The sequence below is a fragment of the Phaseolus vulgaris genome, chromosome 5, assembly GCF_051622355.1.
Source record: "Phaseolus vulgaris cultivar YP4 chromosome 5, ASM5162235v1, whole genome shotgun sequence".
In the NCBI taxonomy this organism is placed as follows: domain Eukaryota; kingdom Viridiplantae; phylum Streptophyta; class Magnoliopsida; order Fabales; family Fabaceae; genus Phaseolus; species Phaseolus vulgaris.
In genome coordinates, this window is record NC_143502.1 from 1,431,604 (window position 1) to 1,454,416 (window position 22,813).

General features: G+C 28.0%; 3 protein-coding genes across 3 annotated transcripts; 1 reads left to right on the plus strand and 2 right to left on the minus strand.

The window, feature by feature from the left end:
* Nucleotides 1–1,512: 1,512 nt before the first annotated feature.
* LOC137836123 (WD repeat-containing protein 55) lies at nucleotides 1,513–6,254 on the plus strand. Its single transcript, XM_090302016.1, has 15 exons — nucleotides 1,513–1,620; nucleotides 1,710–1,832; nucleotides 1,925–1,957; nucleotides 2,040–2,104; nucleotides 2,195–2,282; nucleotides 2,359–2,446; nucleotides 2,933–3,039; nucleotides 3,129–3,171; nucleotides 3,266–3,316; nucleotides 3,555–3,628; nucleotides 3,772–3,829; nucleotides 3,924–3,970; nucleotides 4,091–4,164; nucleotides 4,402–4,457; nucleotides 4,636–6,254. The coding sequence occupies exons 2-15, from the start codon at nucleotides 1,717–1,719 to the stop codon at nucleotides 4,729–4,731; spliced, it is 996 nt and encodes a 331-aa protein (XP_090158142.1). The 5' UTR covers nucleotides 1,513–1,620; nucleotides 1,710–1,716; the 3' UTR covers nucleotides 4,732–6,254.
* Nucleotides 6,255–6,428: 174 nt separating this feature from the next.
* LOC137834703 (cytochrome P450 78A5) lies at nucleotides 6,429–11,851 on the minus strand. Its single transcript, XM_068642847.1, has 7 exons — nucleotides 11,466–11,851; nucleotides 10,542–10,741; nucleotides 9,662–10,306; nucleotides 8,991–9,141; nucleotides 8,571–8,720; nucleotides 7,863–8,032; nucleotides 6,429–6,978 (listed from the first exon to the last, which is right to left on the minus strand). The coding sequence occupies exons 1-7, from the start codon at nucleotides 11,728–11,730 to the stop codon at nucleotides 6,871–6,873; spliced, it is 1,689 nt and encodes a 562-aa protein (XP_068498948.1). The 5' UTR covers nucleotides 11,731–11,851; the 3' UTR covers nucleotides 6,429–6,870.
* Nucleotides 11,852–16,686: 4,835 nt separating this feature from the next.
* On the minus strand, nucleotides 16,687–21,384 carry LOC137834705 (WAT1-related protein At5g07050). The gene is made up of 7 exons (XM_068642849.1): nucleotides 21,067–21,384; nucleotides 20,920–20,982; nucleotides 20,150–20,266; nucleotides 19,801–20,056; nucleotides 18,956–19,117; nucleotides 18,221–18,372; nucleotides 16,687–17,032 (listed from the first exon to the last, which is right to left on the minus strand). The coding sequence occupies exons 1-7, from the start codon at nucleotides 21,273–21,275 to the stop codon at nucleotides 16,843–16,845; spliced, it is 1,149 nt and encodes a 382-aa protein (XP_068498950.1). The 5' UTR covers nucleotides 21,276–21,384; the 3' UTR covers nucleotides 16,687–16,842.
* Between the last annotated feature and the right edge of the window lie 1,429 nt (nucleotides 21,385–22,813).

Consider the following 22,813-nt stretch of genomic DNA (forward strand, 5'->3'; position numbering starts at 1 on the left):
TTAAAAAATAAAATATAATTAGTTATTATAATAATTAAATTATTAAAATAAAGTAAAAAATTAAAACACGCAAAGTAAAGTGAGAAATTGAATATACCGAGATTATTCCCCAGACACCTCGAATAGATGATGGTTACAGAACTTAAGATGCATGGTTATAGAGGTGATCAAATACAAGGGTATATTGATGATTATTACGAAGTGGACTTTAAGTCTAACTCAATCCCATAAAACTGGCTCATAAGGTTGAGGTTTGCATCCATTTATATACAATGAATTGTCCTTATCTCTAGTCGATGTGGGATCTCCAACAATGATTCATCTCTACTCTTTGTTTAATTTGGACCATACAACTTGGTTAATCATAATTGAGACAGATCATCAAAATCAGTAAACTCAAAGCAAACACCAATTTTTAGTGTTTTCAGCTATTTCTTCATTAGGTGAGTAGTCTATAGTTTTTCATCACTTAACCTTACCATCTTGTTTTGAATAGCTGTGAATTGATGGGTGTTCAGATTGTGTTCTTATCTTCTTGTTGGAGATCCCACATCGACTAGAGATTAGAGCCTTTTATTGTATATAAGTGGGTGCAAACCTCAACCCTATGAGCCAGTTTTATGGGGTTAAGTTAGGCTTAAAGTCCACTTCGTAACACTTCTCATAAAAAAAATCAGTTTCCTTTGTAGGCTCATTGAATTTCCATATCTTGATTCTGAAGTGGTTCTTGCTGTTGAAGCAGGGCAACATCCAAATACCTGACAAAGAACAACAATTTCAAGCCATGAATGAACTTAACAGACCCTTGTTTAATGTTATAATACAGCTTCATTGTCATTATAATAAAGTTCATTCTTTGTTGCACATAGCTCAGGAATGTGGGGATGGAAGAAATGCAAATGTCCTTCTAATATAATGATTCATGTTTCCCTCTATTATAATAGTTATTACATAATATTAATTTTTGTGATATTACTATGACTATTTGCTTGTGTTATGATGCTTGTTTATTTGTCCAACATAAATTTTTTTTGAAGATGGTGGAGAAGCATTGGAATTGAAGAAAATGGGATATTCCTTATTGAGGGAGGGAAGTGGAATATCTATAATCAATGTTCATACTTCAAAATTCTCAGCTCACAACAAAAAGTTTTATATACTTCAATCACCATATATATTTAAATTGATATTATTAATAATTGGAAATAATTTTTAATTCAAAATATGAAATGTATGGGATTAGTAAACAAAGTGATTTGCCTTTTTGATATTTAATTGAACTTAAAGAAAAATATTAATAAGTTATAACGATACATATACCTTTTAAAATAATTGAAAGGAAATATAATTTAATTATATCATATACAACTTTATTTTAAAAAATATATACAATATAAAATGTTACGAACTTATTTTATGCAAATTATTTATTAGTTAGCCAAAATTTTCTTTATTTTTTTAATTTATAAACAATATTCTTGTAGTATGTATTATTACATACAATAAGATTTTTCCTTGTTTTTGTAACAACCATTTTCCAATTATAAACCTCCTCTTTCCTTATTCATTCTGTTCACAAATTCTGCTATTCTTGTGTGGATCTTGGATCTTCTTAAAAAGGTAAAGTTGAATTTTTGTTTTGTTTTTTTTTAGACAATCTAAAGTTTAAGTTTCTGAGTTCCTATAATCTACTTTGTATTGCTAAATAGGTTAAGTATGGAAGAGATCAATTTTGTGGAAGAGATCAATTTGGAAGAAATTCCATTTGACGTTGATTTTCATCCGTCAGATAATCTGGTCGCCACGGCTCTAATTAACGGTGACATTCACCTGTATGTTCGTTCATACCTAACAAATTTTTTATTATTTATATCTTTTTCATTCATGATAATTAATTATTGAATTGAATATGTATGTGTTGCAGATACCGTTTTAGTCCTGATACTGTCCCTAAGAGGTGTAAATTCTGAACTTTTTGATTTTGTGAGATTGTTGTATGCAATTATTAATATTATTTTACTTTTTATTCTTTCTTTCAGGCAATTGAAAGTTAATGCACACAGAGATTCTTGCAGGGCTGTTCGATTCATCGATTGTGGGCGTGGTAATGCAGTTTATTTGATTTTGGATGTTGTGTATGATTTGAGATGATGAGTTTGAGTTTAAAATGCTTATCGTTATATTTGTGTTCTAGTGCTGTTGACGGCTTCTGCAGATTGCTCTATACAGGCTTCTGATGTGGAGACGGGAATTACGATTACTCGTACTGATAATGCTCATGAGTGAGTAAATTTACTGCAACTACACATTTCTTCTGATTTGCTTTAGAATTTTTATTTGGTTTCTGTTGCCATATAGGAGATATACTACGTCTCCAGCAATAAATAGATTGATAAACTTGACTGAGTTTACAGTTGCCTCAGGAGATGATGATGGTTTTATAAAGGTATTAATAATATTTTACATACATATTCACTCATTTCTATCATATTCACTACAATCCCTTCCTCACAATTCCTTATTTCAATATTTAACCATTGATTATTTTATTTCTTACATCTATATTTTTAATTTTATTTTTAATGCTATTCTGTTTAAAAGTCACTCATTATTTGAAGATAGTTGCAATATTGATTTTTTAGAGATTACTATAAGAAAATCATTCAATAAAAATCAATATATTAATTGATATAGTAACCAAATTAAAAACATTTTAAAGACTATAAAAATTATTAATTTTTAAATTAGTTTCTATTATTGATAAATAGTTTCTAAATTGGTATCTAATTTACTACTAAATTTAGAATCTAAATAATTAGTGGTTAAAACCTTGGTAACTAATTAGATACCAATTTAAAAAATGATTTTTTTTAATGATTCTTGAAAGTCGACTATTAGTATTTTCTCAATATCTTTCTCTTACTTGTTGTAGGTTTGGGATATCAGAACACGCTCTTGTTGCAATAATTTTTATGCCCATGAAAAATACATTTCAGACATGACTTTTGCATCAGATGCAATGAAACTGTTGTCAACAAGGTAACAAATTCATGTAGTTCACCTGCCTTAAAATATCAATGGATATAGTCTAAATTTTTATTTTCCATCATTTTTTTTTCTTTTGTTAGTGGAGGTGGGACTGTGTGTGTTTGCAATCTTCGAACCAGTACAGTAAGTTGAATGTGTTTTTGTTTTCTAGTTCCTTTTAAAGCATTACTTCTCTTTATTTATTTTATGAATTTTAACCTTCATGATTCATTGAAAGGTGCAAGATCTAGCCGAATGTTATGAGTTGTCGTCTGTTGTTTTAATGCAGGTATTAAAGTTAAGGGCATGAACTTGCAGTCAATTTTTATGCTTTTTTAAATATTTATGGAATAAGTGTTATTAAAAAAGTATTTTTAATGAATACATTTTATGTTTGTATTCTTGCTAATAGTTTTATCTTGCTTTTCAAAACATTTTTTCTTATTTCCATCAACACTCTTATAATTTGGCTAAACATTCTAAAATGATGATATGACTGATGTTTACTTTTTTGACTGGGTGATCAGAATGGTAGGAAAGTTATGTGCGGATCATCACGTGGAATCTTTCAGTATTTATGGGAATGCTTCAAAGATAGTAGGTATATGATGTGGAATGTGTCAGAATTAGAGGATCAAAATGTTGTATTTGGAGGAGAGGCTGAGTGATATTAGTTGGATGTTTTCCTTAGCTTGAATTTCTTCATATACATCTCCAACTAATGTTATAACTAATTGGTTTCAGTTCCACTGCTGGTCGTACCTGGGAGGAAATGAACCACCCTGTTCATGCAATGTTGAAGGTGAATCAACAACATAACACAGATATTTCAGCTTCAGTATATTTTAATATCATTCTAAGGTTTTGTAATCAACTTTCTTTGATCTTATTCTTAGCTTGATGAAGATACAATTATTACTGGATCAGAGAATGGGATTATCAAGTCAGTCTTTGGTTGTTGGAGAACATTATACCTCTTTTATGAATACTGCTTCAATCTATCTTTTATTTGTTGTGTTCTTTGTTTCATTTATATTAGTGTTTATTTTTATTTTTTTTTCAGTTTGGTCGGGATATTTCCCAACTTCGTAGTCCACCCAATAGCTGAACACTCAGGGTATCTGGTTGAGTGTCTTGGTAACATATAGTCTCTTCCACTCTTAACATTTAATGTGATTTGTTCAGCTTGCATATGAAAAATATTGTTTTATGTCCTTAGCATGAATTCGATAATTTTTATTGTGATGTGATTTTGTGACTTCATTCATGATTTTTGATTTTTGTGTTTTCTCCCCTATTCTTTCGTGTTTGAGCATATGTTTTCATGTTCTTGACTTGTTATAAGCTTTACTTAGAATTTTTGTGGTATTGTAGCATTCTCTCATGATAGAAAGTTCCTTGGAAGTATCGCATATGATAAAAGGTTAAAGGTACTTTTTGTTCTACTTTCTTAATATTATATTTACTATAACTTTTTCCTCTTTTCTTGTTTATACTAGGTTGTCATTATCGTGATTGTCATAAATCTGTTCTTTGTTTTCACCAACTTCATTACATTTTAATGAAGAAATTAATAGTCTGAACATTCTTGATTATCCTTTTGTGCAGCTATGGGATTTGGATAGTATACTACCAGTTAAAAGATTCATACAACGATGTACACAAGAATTTGTCAGTGAAAATCATGCAGTAAACCCACCCTAGAGCATATAAATGAAATCCTAATCCAACATAAATATAGTTTTTCTTAAGAAGATACTACAATAACAGTTTGTTACATTGTTGACAACAATAAAGAAATTTCATCTAAAATGAGAATGAGAAAATGTAACTTAATATATTGGATGCATTCTTAATATTGAAATATTTTAAAAAAAAAATTTGCAACTTGATTTAATTTTATTGATAACAAATTAAATTTTCCCAAAAGTAGATGACTTAAAGAACAAGTAGTGAGTGACCATGTAAATATTTTTTTATTTTCAATTATCATAATACTTTAAATTTAAGTTGTGCATTGATCCCTTCCTTTAGTTGTTCAGTTTTCTAAAATTGAATTAAATAAATAGTTTAATTTAGTTTTTCATAAAAAGTATTGCATTCTTTTATATTCAGTTTAATTAATTATTTGTAATCCAAATGACTTTGATTTGCTCACGTCTAAAATAAAGAGTAAAAATAAATCCATTAGTAAAGAACTTCTCAAATTCTAGCAGAATCCAATGCAACTCTTTAATTATGGAATAAAGAAAGTTGACCTAAGCCATTGACTTTTCATAAAAGAATTAATCATAAAAAATACCAAAGAAAGATATTTTTCTTTGGGAATTTTATTAAAATAGATTTATCTCATTCATTCTATTACTCTACATTAAATTATATATGTATTATTATCACAATGAATTGTTTTTAAAAAAATTGAACCATCACATTGAATTATTTTAGAAAAAATTAGGATCACGTTGAATTTAAAAAAAAAAAATCTGACTTCAAATTGAACTTTTTAAATAAAATTGTGATGACATTAATTTTTTTAAGAGATGAAATTTATTTTTCAGCTATAATATATGATATAGGGACTAAAAAGCCTTGCATAAATAAGGAATTCACAATTATTTAGACAAGATAGATTATTGACGTACCTAAGACTCCTACTTTTTCTTTATGCATTAAGTCAAAGATTCCTCTAACAAGTTGCAAATAGCAGCATAACTAAATCTACAAAATGAAAGGAGCTATGGTAGTCACAAATTCACCAAAACATCATATATGCTAGATTTTGAAGCTACATCACTGAGATGAAATGGCAGATAGTGCAGTATCCTCTGTTTTGGAACTGCTGTACCAACTTTTAAGAGAAGAAGGAAGTTTGTTGAAGGGCCTTGGAAATGATTTTTCAGACATCAAACAGGAGTTAGAGAGCATCAAAGCCTTCCTAAAGGATGCAGATAGAAGAGCTGGAGATCATGAAGGAGTAAAAACATGGGTGATATTTGTTTCCAATTTACTAAGGAGAGATTTGTTTCCATTTTCGATTTCAGTCATTACAAATATTTGCAACTAAGACACAAATAGGAAGAATGAATGTAGACAATGATGACTATGAAGAATATGTATATATCAAATTGCTCCTAAAGCAATTTCCAATTTGTTTCGTTTTAGGCTCTTAAAATTCTACAGAACAGCAAATACAAAATATTACACTAAAATATTCAACACCTTTTTTATCTGCCATACTATTTTCTCTTTGTAACCATTCACGCCCTGCAATGCAATTGAGTTTTTAACTGACACAAAAGCACAATCTCCAAACCAATATCCAAACACATAACATAGCATTATCATTCCAATATCAGTATATAAATAAACTATAAAGCATAATAGTGAATATGCTCTCAGGCTAAACAAGAGGGTCCACATATATTTTGATAGCTAACTCTCCAAGTACAGTTTACTTTGACTGAATACAAGAACAAACTTCCTTCAGAAGTAAAAAAGTTGATGACATCAGAAGTGATCCACATCCAGAGATGGGGAAGGAAAACCAGGCTCCAAAGAAACAACAGACCCAAAGTGCTTAAAACACCAAAAACAGGAGTGTCAAGGCCTGAAGCCAACAACACTAGGGCAATGTTTAAAAACAGGGAGGAAAAAAACTTGAGGTAAGAAACTCAGGTTAGATTCATCCTCCCAAAGACCATAATGAGCCAGAGAGCTTCCCCATTCATCTTGGAAAAAGGAGTGTAGTGAAACTAAAAAGGAAAGGTCCAGATATTTTTGGTGTCCTTGACTTAAGTAACAACACCAAGTTTATCTACATAGTATGTTTGTGCTTCTTTTCTTTCACTGGTCCCTTCTCACGAATAATATCTGTGAACTGGGATGACGCTGGAGAAGATTATCTTTCAAAGTTGTGTTTGAGTCATCATCTAAGCCTGAGCTAAGCCGTATCTGCATTCAAAACTAACATCAGTTACAGAACAATTGAAAAAGTTATATATTAGGTACAAATCATGCACTATAGCCATGGAATCATAACTCAGAAAATACTTTTATTTGTTGGAGATCTTGTTGGAGATCTCACATAAGTAACGATAGGTATGTAAGTAAAAGCAATCATCACCATACAAACTGATCTTATGAAATTGAGTTAGGTTCAAACCCAAATTAATAAAATATCAAAATCTATTCTAACTACTCTTATTGGACATATACATATTGAGTTATCCACTATTATTATTATTATTATTATTATTATTGGACTACGTTCACATGTCTTGTCCTGAAAACTTTGTATTTGAGATGTTTAATCCTCAACATAAAAGGTGTTAGACACTTTACATCAATTAGATATAATATAGGGAGTGGATAAATATAGAGGGCAACCTACAAAACTAATTTTTTGATGTTAAGGCAGGCTCAAACAGACAAACTCACAAATTTTAAGAGAATTAGTATATATCAGCCTACTAAAATCTATTCATTTTTCTGCACGTGCTACCATTGCTCACCATTTACCTTGGAACACCATCACAATCAACTTGCTTTAGTGTTACAAGTTAGATGATAAAGCAAAACATACATCTTACAAGCTAAATACACCAACTCTTTGTGTGCATCATAAAGTGTGCAACCACACTTTGCATTCATTCAGTTACTTTCTCTATTTCTCACTTTTCAATACATTATGTGTTGTTTGTTTCCTTTGCTGAATTGACAAGTACTTAATATTTGACCTTGTGTAATTTTATGATTTAGAGTTGTGTTCCCATCTTTCTCTCATTACATACATTACATAGGTAGCAAGAGCAAAAGCACTGATTAACGAGACAAACCTCATATTTATTTAGCAATGATGCCAACACGGAGGCAACAAGTTGGATGATAAATTTCTGTCCAATGCAGGCACGTGCACCAGATCCAAAAGGCAGGAATGCTGCATTTTCATTTGGATCATTTAGTACATATGAACTGAATCCTGTACTAGAAAGGTCTTCAGCAGAACCTGAGTTCAATATCAAAAGATTAGCAATAGATGTGTAACAAATATTTCTCCCTTACCACCTATAGAGAACATACAAAGAATTTTTTGAATATGAAGGTTTAATATCAGAATAACCACACTAGCAATTTTCAATCCCAAATGGACAGAATTTTTTTTTTCTCTTATTGACATGGCCAAATTGAATGGGTGGAGGAGGAATGGCAAGGGTGTGAGATGACAATGAGATGAAGCTAGAAATGTTAGGATCCAATTGCAACGTACAGAATTTGAGTCTGTGGAAGTGTTGTAATGCAGGTTGTGTGCTTCATACCCTAATGATATTATTAGACAATCAACCCCTCAACTCTGCATATCATGGACATTTCTAACTACTATCTGTACAAGATCCTTAGAAGGAACAGTCAATTCTTTTGTTACAAAATATTTACGAAAATACAATTCTCACAGTTCTGTTTCTTTTTCCATTGTTTCCCTTGTTTTATCTATGATTCTTGATTATCGAAATCCGAGACTGTTTTTGAAGTATGAAGGCTCATACCTGATTTATTTGTAACAGTTGAGAGAAATCGGTAAGGATTGAAATGACTTGCATCACTCCCCCAACTAAACTTATCCTTCTGTACCAATTCAACAGGTACAACCAATACAGCTCCAGCAGGTATGGTTACACCAGTTGCAAAGCTCAAGTCTGAGATAAGGAAGAACAGCAATGAATACAAATACCAATAGGAATACAGATAGAATCCTCAAATATATTTTAAGCCATTAAGAGTAATTAAAAATTAATTATTTCCAAACATTGCTCATACATCGTACTTGTGTTGCATAAATTACCACAATCTTCCGTTCAAACTAGCCCTAATTGATGATTTTGTACATGAAAAACTATGCTTTAAAAAATTATTTCATATAATGCTCTGTAAAGTAAACTATGCTTGCTTGAGAAGCAACATCTCACCATGTTTCAAAGAGCACCTCTGCAGCATGGAGCCAGTGGGCAGAAGGCGTGCAGATTCATAAATTGTAGCCAATAACAAAGGCATCCTATAAACATTTTCGTGCTCAAATTTTGATGGGTTTCTTCCTACTATGCTGATCTCCGAATAAACCTGCAAAAGCAAGTGAAATAAGTACCACGTGCATTCAATCAAATAAAAAAAAACAGAATTTGATAGTGAAAATCATGCAGTAAACCCACCCTAGAGCATATAAATGAAATCCTATTCCAACAGAAATATAGTTCTTATGAAGAAGATACTACAATAACAGTTCGTTACAGTGTTGACAACAATAAAGAAATTTCATCTAAAATGAGAGTGAGAAAATGTAACTTATGTCATGACAAGAGCAGATGCATAAAGCAGACAGAGCCACTGGCAAGGGTTAAATAAGAGGTATAGAGCAAGTGCATTTTCCTAACAAAGAATGTCTATTCTAGAGGATAAAAAATATTCAAACTATTCAAACAAATTCACCTTAACTAGCCCTCCTCTTATTAAGCAGATTGTAAATCTACATCATGATTTAACAATATTCATTATAGGAATTAGAATTTTGGTTTTCAGCATTGGAGAACAAACAAAAGTAAAATTATTCTCAGAATTGGATACAGAACAGACAAAATGAAACCTTATCCTGTATTTCCATATGCATGACAAGCCTAGTCAATACATCCGTGATTAGAACAGATGTAGTTTGACATCCATGAAATATCATGCGCATGACATTCCCACAAGGTTCTTCTTTACCATCTTGATGATCCTTGAGATCTCGAAAGAAATAGTAATCTTGGAACTCATCGTCAGAAGAGCATTGTGCACCAACTTCTGACTTCATTTCTTTATTAGAACTTTCATTATGTACATCTTGCTCAGTATGGCCATATAGTTTACAGCCTTTTCTGCAATGTTGAAGAATGTCTTGAGTTAAGCATTTCAACTTTGTGCATAAGCATTGGTACCTCCAAAATTCCTGTCTCCAGAAAGGAGTAACATTATAGGACGCCCAAAAGCAAGCATCTTTCGCGATCGTCATGAACAGTTCCTCATACATTGCAGCCTTCGGCGAGGCCAAGAAGCCATCTCCAAAGAACGTGACTCCCATTATAGTGAAAGCGATATGTTGAGAAACCAACCTGGAATCAATACCTCCTTTCTTTTTTATGTTTTCTATTTTATCTGTGATAAAGTCTGCAACCTTCAGAGGAATCATATCACCATTCTTCAGCAATCTTTCATTTAATTCTGTTGCAAATAATTCCCTTCTCTTTTGCACCTAAGGAAAATTTAAATTACATTCCAAATTGCTAGAATCAGAATTAGAACATCATACAAAAAAAATGTCAGGATCTGTAATTTCTGCAGACAACATTTAAAATGATGCATAATGAAAATATACAAACAAAAGAGTAGTTTGATCAGAACTAATAAGAAGGTCTCAAAACTGAATGAATCCCAGCATTTTAAGATTGAGTAGCAAGTTACATAATTCACCATAGATCACATGTCACCTTTTCAAATGAAGGGGCAAAGAGGCTTGATTGCCCAAAGGCTAGATGAAACAGTTTTCCTGTGTAAGGCAACTTATCCTCAGCTTTTATAAGCATCTCTTGGATTAACACTGGATCCCTTACGGACACCAAAAGCTGAGTAGGACCCAACCACAGTTTAACAATAGGACCATACTTTTTATGGGATTCTGACAACACATCTGAAAATCAAAAGGGTAAGTACACAATTAGCTTATAAATTTACATCCAGCCATAATATTAATCATTACTCGGAGCAAACAGCACATCATTACAAGCAAAACTGCAAAAGAACCTGAGTTTGACATTACTACACAAAATCCCTTTAATATACATTCTAGAATAAAACCCCACTGAGCAAAATAAAGAAGTAAGAAACTGGTTATTTCTGAAAATAACCACATAATTAGCTAATCCACAGGGCAGGAATATAAAAGAAAAAAACAGAAATCAAAATCCCATATCACAAAACCCCATATTATATTAACCAATAACTAGTAAAATCCAGATTAATAGCCAAACCCAAAATCCACTTCACTAAAACCAAAAAGACTGGTCCTTTCTAATAATAACCACATATTCAACTAATCAAGGCATCACAGGTAAAAACCCATATCACGTTCAAATAATCCACAGGAAAAAGGGATAATAAAACAACAATCAGCTTACGATTTCACAGCCAGTGAAAGAAAGGGGTGTTAGATTCCAGACAAATAATACCTTTTGAATAAATTTCTACTTTAAAAAAAATCATGATTAAGTTAAAGGTAAAAAAATCATGATTAAGCTAAAGTTTAAAAAAAAAAATCAGATTCTAGAGAAGTGAATAGGAAAAAGCTTCTAAAAAGTAGTTTATGGATCATTCTCAACAGCAAAAAAGAAAAGAAATGATCACAAAGAACCCACCAGTGAAGGTGAAATTTGGGCGCGAAAAGAGCTTGCAGCCGCCAAAAAAAGAGGAAGAGGGAGGCCCGGGAATGGTTCTAGCCTTGCGCCATAACCCAAAGAGGCTAAAGAGTCTTCTGAGCAAAAGGGTGGTGACAACAACAAGAGAAAGCCATAGAAACGCGTTGAGTTCTCGCGTGGCGAAGTCCCTGAGAAGCTCAGAGGAGTGTAGGGAATGAAGAAGACCCAACAGAGAGAAGCTGTTGTTGGTGCTTTGGTTCTCCATTTTCTGAATGAAAGAAAAGAGAAAGAAAAATTGGTTTTGTTATGAACTTTGAATGTTGACCATCACAGTGTTGGTTCTTAATGGAACCTGAGTTTACTCTTAATTCAGTTCTACATTATTCAAATTTTCTACTCAAATTGAGGTTTATGTATCAAAGAATAATGAGTTTTAGAAATAAGATTTTTAATTTTTAAGATTTTCTAGAATTTGTTTGATTAGTAAAAATGTCTGAAATTCTCAAATACTGAATTTAAAAAAAATTAACTAGAAGTGATTTTTTATAATATTATTTATATTAAATATTCTTGTTTCATCAAACATGAAAGAATACATGATTTTCTTCCTATAATTTTACAAATATATGCAATTTGGATTCTTATAAAAAATTATTTATATATTTTTTTAAAATTAACCAATTTTAGCTTATTATTAATATGTTTTTCAAATTCTAATATTGAATGGTTATGTGTGTGTCAACTATAAAGTTATCTATCTATGTTGTTAGATGATATATTATGCTACATTAATTTTTATAAGAATTAAAATTACAAGTTAATAAAATTATACAAATAAATAATTAGATTAACAGATAAATAAAAATTAGATAATATGAGATTCTAATACATTTATTAGTTAAAAAGTGTCACTATATTTTACAAGAAAATAAAAAAAGAATAATGATTACATAAAAAATAATAGAATGTAATTTCAAAATATAATTAAGAAAAAACAAAAAATATAAAAATTTGCATAGCAAAATAAAGAATTTCATTGTTACATATATTCTATTAGAAATTTAAACATTTTAAAGGTAAAATTATATATTCACAAATTATTTTTAAGAATCACCATTTAAATAGGTTGTTGTGTTATCTTAAATTACAAATTTATAAAATTAATTCTTATCTTGTATTATGGATATTAACATAGGTATTTTTGCATTTTTGGTGTTATTTGATAAAAAAAATTGTTATTATTATAATAATTATCCCAATAAGAAAACACTTATGAAAACATTTAATAATTATAAAAATGTAAATAATCATGTGCATCAAAATAAATTAATAAAAATATTTTTTTTTCATTTTATATATTAATTTAGAATGCTTAATTTAGGATAATAGTTTTTTCTTTGAATGTAAAGACTTGAGAAAGTTGGAAGGGCACGTGTGTGTGAAAAGAAGCCATTTTGGATTTTGGTTTCGTGATGTAATGGACAACCCACAGGATAAGTATTGACTTTTTTTTAATGGATAAATATTTTAAATAATTACTAATATTACATTAAATTAATTCTAAAATATATAGAGGTGGTAAAATAATGAATAATATTTTAAATAATTACTAATATTAGATTAAATTAATTCTAAAATATATAATTAGGTGGTTAAAAAAAGTCAAGGTATATTTTAGGCATTGTAAATAGGATTAGACTTGTTGAATTGACATAAATTGATGGGTTGGCTTTGTATTTTTCAAAAGTTTTTCAAAAGTGTGAGTCCTCTTTATCTAACTTACCTAACTAGTGAGTTAATGTCAATGCACAATAAACTAGTTTGTTACTCTATTTTTATTAAATTTAAATTTAAACTAAAAATAGTAATTTAAAAAGATTATTTTTTTATTATATTATATAAGAATATAAGTATGAATTATTAATTATAATGAAAAAATTTAATATGTAAAGATATATGTAAACAACACTTCTCTATACTATATGTAAGATTTTTCTCTCTCTCTCATCAGTATTGTCAAAATAAATAAAAAAATGTATGATGGTACACACACAACTTAATGTGGATAATATGTGACAGACTTGAAGAAGAATTTATTATCTATTAGAGGATTAGATAATTTCGGATGTAAGATTCATACTAAAGGTGAGATCTTAAAAGTAATGAGAGGGAATATGGTAGTGATGAAAATAAAGAAGGTTATGACAAACCTAAACATGTGTTTTGAGATAGTGATTATAAGAAGTATATGAGACTTAGGTTTGAAAATCCTTACAAAACATAACATTTTACTTTGACTCAAATAAATTACTTTACCTTTTTGCTAGTACTCTATGATAAGCAAGCAACATAAATTAAAGTTTGTTCGAATGATTACAAAACCCAACATATTAATCACCAATATTATCCCTTAAAAGTGTAAGATTGAAAGCAAATTTCTACTTCACTTCTTGGCAATTGTAAGTTATTCTCAAGTATTAGTCCTAACAATAAAACGGAGATAATGAAAATGCATCGAACATTATATACATCAAAGATGAAAAACTTTGTGTATTTCATGATCCATACAAGATCAAACATTAAATAAATCAAAGAAATCTCAAGTGTTACATTATATTTTGTATAAAAAGTTTTTAAAGCTATGTTGATTTAAATTTTACATAAACTTACATTATTGTTTGTTGTCAATTTTGTTCTCTTTTTATCTTTTATTTTAATTGTGACTTATTATGTTATTATTGTGGTACCTAATAATAAAAAACTTTTTTTCTAAACCCACAAGCCATGCGCACTTTTTTTTATAGAAAAAAAAAAACTAGATTTAGAAGAAGAGGAAGAGAAGAAACTTACCTAAAACAAAGCTTCTAAGATTGGATGTTCTACATATTTCTCTTGAAGATTTTGGAAAGGTAAAAAAAAAAAGACTAAGAATGAGTTGGCTTTGTTTTTTTTTTTTTTCTTTTTTGAAAGAAAGAAGAAAAAATTATTCTTCTATTTGTACCACCTGAAGCACTAACTACACCCAATCATTCTTTTACTTTATTTCTCTTGTAGTCCAACATAAGTAACCCAGTTTACTAAAGTTGTCACTCAATTTTTTTAGCATCACTCCTCTTTTCAGTACAATTTTCATATTATTTGTAATTACATAATTAGCCCCATATTCCATACACCGATAAAATGCCATATTAATTAATTAATTAATTTTTCACATATTCTAGCATGTTACAAAAGCTAAATTTCTTCTACTTAAGATGTTGGCAAGTGTTATTGACTAAAAATTTTAAAATTCTTAATAAGAAAGTCTCCATTGTACCCACCAAAGAACCTTTTTCATTATCATTATCCTTGTAAGTAAAAAAAAAGCCTTGGAACTAGCTTTGTGTGGATATATGGTTATTTAAATATATTTTTTATCAATTTATTCACTTAAATTTACTAATTTTTAATTCATTTGTTCAAACAATAAAAAATTTCACTATTTTTTTCTTTTTTTTACTCCATTCTCTTCTAAACGAAGTCTTAGAAAACATTTGTGATCACTGATATGGATTTTTAAATTATCATTATCATCAAATTACAAGTTATTTTGAAGATCAAAATAATTACTTACTATTAAACTAGATTAGAGATCATTTTAAAAACTAAATAAGTTATTGGTATCTAAACTAGTTTTTATTATTAATAAAAAAATTATAAAGTAACTTTTAAATGGTTATCTAACCATTAGCTACCAAGATTTTAGCTACTAATATTTTAGAGTCTAAATTAGTTTCTAAATAACTAATTGAGGCCAACTTAAAGTCTAAAATATTGGTAGCTAAAATACTGGTAGTTAATTTAGATACCAATTTAAAAATTATTTATAAATTTGTATTAATAATAGAAACCTTTTTAAATATAAATAATTTGTAGTCTCTAAAATAATATCTAATTTAGTTAATGTAGTGACTAATTATTTTTGTCTCATTATTATTTAATGAAATTTTTATAATGAGTATTATTTATGGCCATTAGATATATAACTACTCTTAATCATTCATATGTGACTTTAAAATTTAGATGCATGTAGGATTGTGAGAATTTGGCATAAAAATTGAGATTAATGCACTAAGACTGTATTCAGAACAATGTACAATGCTACAAATCAATTCAGAAAAAGTTGAAAAGCACTATCACCCTCAGTGGGATCTGAATCAGGGCCTCAGCTTCCATTAAAATGGAAAGTTGTAGAAAAATCCAAGATTCTTCAGACAAAAATCATACAAAAATAAACATAGAGATAAACTTCATCATTAATCAATCTCTTTTCTAAATTAATTAGTTCCAAGTGCTTACAAAATTAAACAAAGCTTATTACAAACAAACTATGATCCTTTTTTCATTCATGGGAACATTTGCTAAGAAGGTATAACATGATGGATCAAAAGATGACATGCTTGCAGAAAAATAAACAAATGAAAAATACCATTCATATTTTTATTTTTTAATAGGCCAAAACTTTTTAGTAAACCCTAAATGAAAACCACAACTTTTACCCGTTTTATGTAGAGAGGTAGAGGTAATTTTATAAGAATTTAAGGGTTTGGTTTGATTATATATTTGAGTTTTATTGTAAGGTTTTAGACTTGTTATATGTTGACATGATAACTTCATTTATAGTATTAAAATATTCTTAAAATATATACTATAAGAAAATTATTTAATAGAAACTAATTTTAGAGATAAAATAATCAGTTATTATTTGATTAAATTAGATATTATTTTATAAACTAAAAAAAATTAATATTGGTATCTAAAGTAGTTTCTATTATTAATAAAACTTTATAAAATTGTTTCTAAATTGTAGTCACCAAAGTTTTAGGTATTTACAACTTTATATTCTAAAATAATTTATATTAGTCTTTTAAATGAATTTAAAATCTAAAATATTAATAACTAAAATCTAGGTAATGAATTTAGATACTAATTTATAAATCATTTAATAAATTTTTATTAATAATATAAACCACTTTAGATACAAATAATTTTTTAGTTTCTAGTTAATATAATAATTAATTTTTTTTTTGTCTCTAAATTTGGTTTTGATTTAATGATTTCTTGTAGTTTATATTTGAGTTTTATTGTAAGGTTTTAGAGTTGTTTTTTTGAAAGGTTATGTCATAACCTCATTTATAGGATTGGAATATTTACTATTTTTGTCCATAAAAAAAAAACTAAATGAAAACAGAATTATAGGATTTTTTTATTAAAGATATTAGAAATTGAGAAAACAGATACATGTTATTATGAAAGAAATGAAAAGACATAGAAGAAGAAAAAAGCCTTCTCTATTCACATTTTCAAATATCTCTTATGTCTTCACTTTTGTCTGGTGTTAACTGTTAGATTTGAATGGAGGTTGATTGGTGAGATTGATGAGATGTGAAGAGGTGTTGTTGGAATCTGAATTTGCTTCAACCATTGGAGCCTTTAAAGCCAATGGAATATCCTCCACCACTTCTTCTTTCTGCTTTCCCCAAAGAACTGAATATAACCCTATTACAATCAAGATCCCACCAAGAACACTGCACCCACAACCCCAAAGTCAATTTCATATTCTCCAACAAATCAAACATTTTCTAATATTCTTTATGTTTTCAACATCTCTTCAAAGTTACATAAAGTTTAATTAAATATGTAACCCACCACCATCACTTAAAATAATAACTTGGGAAACCATGGTTTTTGTAAACAAAAGGTTGTTTTGTAGTCACTAGTTTTAATTTGTTCTACTAGTTTTGTTTTAAAATATGGTGACAATGGTGGTTCTATAGTATATATGCTTTCTCTAATTCTCTATGTATAATCTTTGTGGCTCAGAAAAGGTCATAATATTATATATATATATATATATATATATATATATATATATATATATGCTCCTTCATGTACAAGTATATATATTTTTCTTAAGACAATTTATAGATGTAATTAGGAGTTAATCTTGTGCATGTTAAATATTAGTGTTAAATTGTTCTTTTGGGGATAAAGAAAAGCTTGTAACATTAATGTGAACATTCTTTACACATATGGATATATAAAATTAAATTATATATAACTAAAAAATTCATTCAAATAAAATTAATTCTAAAAATAAAAAATAATTAATTATTATATTAATTAAATTAAATAACATTTTAGTTGGTATCTAAAATTTTAGTAGTTAAAATATTAATAGCTAATTAGATAATAATATAGAAATTATTTATAAATATTATAAAGTACTTTAAATATCAATAATTTTTTTAATTATTAAAATAGTATTTAAATTAGTTAATATATTAACTTGTTATTTTTTATTTTTATAATTAGTTTCTTGTTAAATAATTTTCTTTATATATATTATATATTTTTCTTTTAGTTGCTTAATTTTTTTAGTTTAAATATATGTATATACATTGAATTCCATTGATAGAGCTTAAGAGACAAAATTTTGTCTCAACATGTACGCAATTTATACTTTGTGCGAGGCAAAAGGCAACAAATCCAAGTAAAATTAGTGGTTTAATTTGATTTTTTTTTTTTTTGCATGATCCAATTATTAAAGACATTATATTCTGTGGTTTTACTTAATTTTTAATAGCAGTGAGTGCATAGTTGAACTAATTTATTTTGAAAATAGTGGTGATTTTTTAATATTTTCTGATAAAGTTTTAAAAGCAGTTATTTTTGTGGAAAGAAAGAAAAAAGAAGAAATGATTATAGAAATTTACCCTCCAAGAAAAATGTGTTCTGCAAGGATAAAGGAACCCATGAAGGCTACAATGATCATCATGAGAGGGCTAAATGCAGTTGCAAAAACAGGTCCTCTCTTCTTAATTACCAATCCTTGAACATAGTATGATATGCTTGATGTAACAATTCCCTATATAGTACAAAATTATTCAAATAATATTACACAAAAAAACCTTCATACTTAAATAACACTAACTACTCATAAATTTATCACTTCTCATCATCATTTTAAAAATCATATTTCATATTTTTTTATTACTAAACAAGCCTAAAAAAATTATTAAATAAAAATCAATCTTAAAAAAATAATTAATTATCATATTAACTAAATTATATACTATTCTAAAGACTAAAAAATTATTGGTATTTAAATTAATTTTTATTATTGAAGAATAATTTTTAAATTGGCATCTAATTAGCTGTCAATATTTTAGTTTAGATTCTATCTTGGTAGTTAAAACCTTGATAACTAACTAGATACTAATTTTAAAACTATTTATCAATAATACAAATTAATTTATATATCAATAATTTTTTTAGTTTCTAAAATAGTATTTAATTTAGTCAATATAACATTAATTAATTTTTATCTCTAAAATTAATTTCTATTTAATGATTTTTTAATAATGTAAGTATTATATTAAAAAAGCATAAAAAAATAAGATTTTAATAAAATTAAAGTGAAAAAAAAAATGAAAGAGTTTGTTCCTTACAGCATAGGCAGCAGCAAGTAAGTTCATATCCCAACCAATTGTCCAGACTGAAGGATTGTGTTCCATAACAAAAGTAACAGCAGTAGCTTGAACAGTGCCTATGAAGCATATCAGTGTTGTGAGGCTTAGCTGGTGACTTTTGTAGGTTTCAATGGCTTTGGCCTGTTCAAACAACCATCAAAAAATAATAATGTTTATTATGTAGTGTCAATGCAAACACAAGCATACAAAACAAAATTTTACTTTCAATAAATGATAAATGTTCCCCTTTTGAAGATTTTTGTTAAATGATTATGTATCATCCATCTTCATATCACATTTTATTGTTTTTTTTGTGTAAAAACTAAAGTTAATGTAGTATAAAAAATAAAAAAATTACTTGGCATCTATTTTAACAAATTTAATCACATATATCCTTACTAGAAAATTACTAAATAAAAATCAATTTTTTGACAAAAATAATTAATTAACTAAATTAGATATCATTTTAAAAATTAAAAAAATTATTGGTATCTAAATTAGTTTTTATTATTGTTTAGTAGTTTCTAAATTGATATCTAATTAGTTATCAATGTTTTAACTAATCGTTTATATATAGCTAAAATCATAGTAGCTAAAATCTTGGTAGCTAATTAGATATCAATTAAAAACTAATTTGCATATGAATAATTTTTTTAATCTTTAAATAGTATATAATTTAATTAATATAAAAATTAATTATTTTTTATTTCTAAAATTAATTTTTATTTAATGATTTTCTATTTATTTAAAATATAAAAAAAATACGAAATAAACTTTTCTATGAGGTGTAATTAACTTAAGCAAAAGATAAGTAGTGGTCTTACTTGTAAAACAAAGAGGGATGCCCAAGCAAGTGTGGCAATGATTAAGAAAATGGAGCCAATGAGCCAATCTTTGTCTGAAGGTGTTGTTGAACTATTATTATTGATTTGACTTTGATGATTAAGGGCATGTTTGGTCCAAACTATTTCCACTTGAGGTCCTTTGTATAAGGTCATCAACATGGCCCCACCCACAGTCATCAATGTTCCAATCACCTTTGCTTGGCACCTCACCTTCTTCATGTTCATCTTCTCCATCCTTTATGAATCATTCAAATTATCATTTTTTACCAATCTTCATCATATACATTATTCAAGAAACCAAAAAAGTGATTTTAGCTTCAATTTTTACCTGCATAAAACTGACATTACAAAAGTCATGGCAGGAAGCATGTTGCTCATTGCACAGGAGAAGGTTGGGGATGTTAATTTCAACCCAGCGTAGTAGAAGTTTTGATCAATCACAGGCCTGTGGATACACCACCAACAAAAACACTTCAATTCTAACCAACTTGTTCATATATCAATGTATTTGGTTCTTTAAAAGAAACAATATTATTTTTTTTCCATTATTTTAACTCTAATTCTAACTCAACTTTATAAAATCGACTTATAAGATAAGATTTGCATTCACTTATATACATCGAGACCTACCGACCTACCAACTCATGTATGAAACTATATATTGTAGATGTCTGATTGTGGCCCGTTAACTTTATAAAATCGACTTATTAGGTGAAACTTGTATTTATTTATATACATCGAAACCTACCAACTCACACGTGAAACTATATATTATGGAGGTTCGATAACGGTTGGATAACAGATGGTCAGATAAGTCCAACTAAATCTAGTTAGAGTAAATTCTAAATAGCTCTGATACCATAATAAGAAGTGAACTTTAAGTCTAATTCAATCTTAGAAAATTGACTGACGAGGTTTATACCTACTTATATACTATGAAATATCCTAATCTCTAGTCGATGTGAGATTTTCAAAATTATTTTTCAAAATTTATAGATGAAATAAGTATAAGATTTGTTTGGAGAATTTTAGAGGTTCCATAAACTCATTTCACTTTTTCAATCATAGTATGCATGGACATAAACTTATGGAACTAACCCAAGTAGAGCCAGGATGAAAATTTGCATGAAAATTTTGAATGTTATCCTTGGTTGAGCTTTCCTGTGGAAATTGAAACTATGCATTAGCATTAATTTTGCTGCATTAACAAAAGATGATGTGCATGCATGTTTTTGTTCTATGAACCTTTCAAAGATGAAGGCAAATGGAGCTATGACAGCAGTGGCAAAGGCATGGCGATAAACAACAAGAACATAGTGGCTCATCCCACGGTTGAGGGAAACCTTGGTGATGATGTTCATGCCTGCATAGCCAAATTGCAGAGCAATCATGGCAAAGTAGTGTTTAGAGTTCTCAAGGAAGTTTGCACAAAACCTAGGCTTTTCAGTGGCCATTTTTTGCTGCTTTTGGAGAATTTGGAGAGACAAAACTAGACTAGTGTAGCATAATGGGAAGAACAACACTTGGAAGAATCAAGGTTTGTGTTTCTTCCTAGTAATAGCATGAGAAGGCACCTACTATTTATACCAACATGGAATCTATTCTCTATGTATGTATGTATAGGAAATATAAAAAAATCATTAAATAAAAATCAATTTTAAAAATAAAAAATAATTAGTTCTTATATTAATTAAATTATATATTATTTTAAAAATTAAAAATAAATATTAGTATTTATTTAGAGTAGTTTTTATTATTCATAAAATTTATAAATTAACTTTTAAGATATTTAATTAGCTATTAATTACTTTAAATTCTAAAGTTGATAACTAAAATTTTAACATCTGGATATCAATTTAGAAACTAGTTTATAATTTTTATTAACAATAAAAATTAATTTAGATACCAACAATTTTTTTAGTCTTTAAAATAGTATCTAATTTAATTAATATAGTGACTAATTATTTTTTATTTTTAAAATTAATTTTTATTTAATAATTTTCCAGAGTTAAAATGTTTAAATTTCATGGCTTTTTCTTCTCTAGTGGGATGGAGGTAGGAATCACTTTCATTGGGCAGGTCAAAACGCATATATTGGTGCCTTTTTGATACACACAAAGTAAATTTTGATGGGAAAATATAATTAATATGTGAGGCTTTGTGATTGAATACAAGTATAAAAAAAACAAGTATAATTTTATTTGTTTGTATGAGTGCATAATGGAATCAAAGGGTAGATACTTTGCTCCCTAAACCATGCTATAAAATGAATTAGATTCTGAAAAAATTAGGTTGGATGAACTTTACTTTGGTGATTTCGATGTTCCAAAACAAATTAAGAATATGCTGTGTTTCACTAAAAGTAAACCAATAAAATAAAAAGAAGAACATCGACCAAACTTCCATGTATACTTAAAAAAAACTAGCTAAGTTCATTTGCAAAAAGAAATGTATATTAATTTCTCTTTAGTGTAGTGATTTTGTTTCAAAATATTCCAAGGGAATTTGAGCATTTACTTTGTGAATCTCTCCATATTTTAAATTAATTATTTTGTACCCTCTTCTATTCATTATTTGTAAGTTATCCACTTCTATAAACATTCTCACAAAACTAAAGTGGAGGTTATCCTATAATATACTTATATAAGTCGACAATAATTTAATAATTTGATACTACTTTTTTTTTTTTGTCTAACATTAGATTATTTGATTAACTTTAAATTAAGATTTGTAAGATTTGTAAAGTAGAAGAATCAGAATAACAAGAATCAAACTTTAAATATTAAAAACACATGTTTTTTTTTTTAAATGAAGAACTCGGGTTGACACCAACAAAAGTGAATTTGTCAACAATGATACACTATAAATAAATGTTGAATTACTTATAAATATAATTTGTCAGTAATTATTGATGGATTTGTGTTCATCAATAATTATCGTCTATCCATCGATAATTGAGTACGAAATAATATTTGTCGATAAAATTCGTTGA

Excerpts from the sequence above, each read along its gene's own strand:
- LOC137834703 (XM_068642847.1), bottom strand. The coding sequence starts at position 11,730 with ATGGAGAACCAAAGCACCAACAACAGCTTCTCTCTGTTGGGTCTTCTT. Across the intron at positions 10,742-11,465 it reads CCCAAATTTCACCTTCACTG|ATGTGTTGTCAGAATCCCAT; the intron begins GTGGGTTCTTTG and ends TTTGATTTTCAG. Across the intron at positions 6,979-7,862 it reads CATTGCTAAATAAATATGAG|ATACGGCTTAGCTCAGGCTT; the intron begins GTTTGTCTCGTT and ends TTTTGAATGCAG.
- LOC137834705 (XM_068642849.1), bottom strand. The coding sequence starts at position 21,275 with ATGGCCACTGAAAAGCCTAGGTTTTGTGCAAACTTCCTTGAGAACTCT. Across the intron at positions 20,267-20,919 it reads TTCATCCTGGCTCTACTTGG|GCCTGTGATTGATCAAAACT; the intron begins GTTAGTTCCATA and ends GTGTATCCACAG. Across the intron at positions 18,373-18,955 it reads TACTTGCTGCTGCCTATGCT|GGAATTGTTACATCAAGCAT; the intron begins GTAAGGAACAAA and ends TGTACTATATAG.
- LOC137836123 (XM_090302016.1), top strand. The coding sequence starts at position 1,717 with ATGGAAGAGATCAATTTTGTGGAAGAGATCAATTTGGAAGAAATTCCA. Across the intron at positions 1,833-1,924 it reads ATTAACGGTGACATTCACCT|ATACCGTTTTAGTCCTGATA; the intron begins GTATGTTCGTTC and ends TATGTGTTGCAG. Across the intron at positions 3,971-4,090 it reads TCAGAGAATGGGATTATCAA|TTTGGTCGGGATATTTCCCA; the intron begins GTCAGTCTTTGG and ends TTTTTTTTTCAG.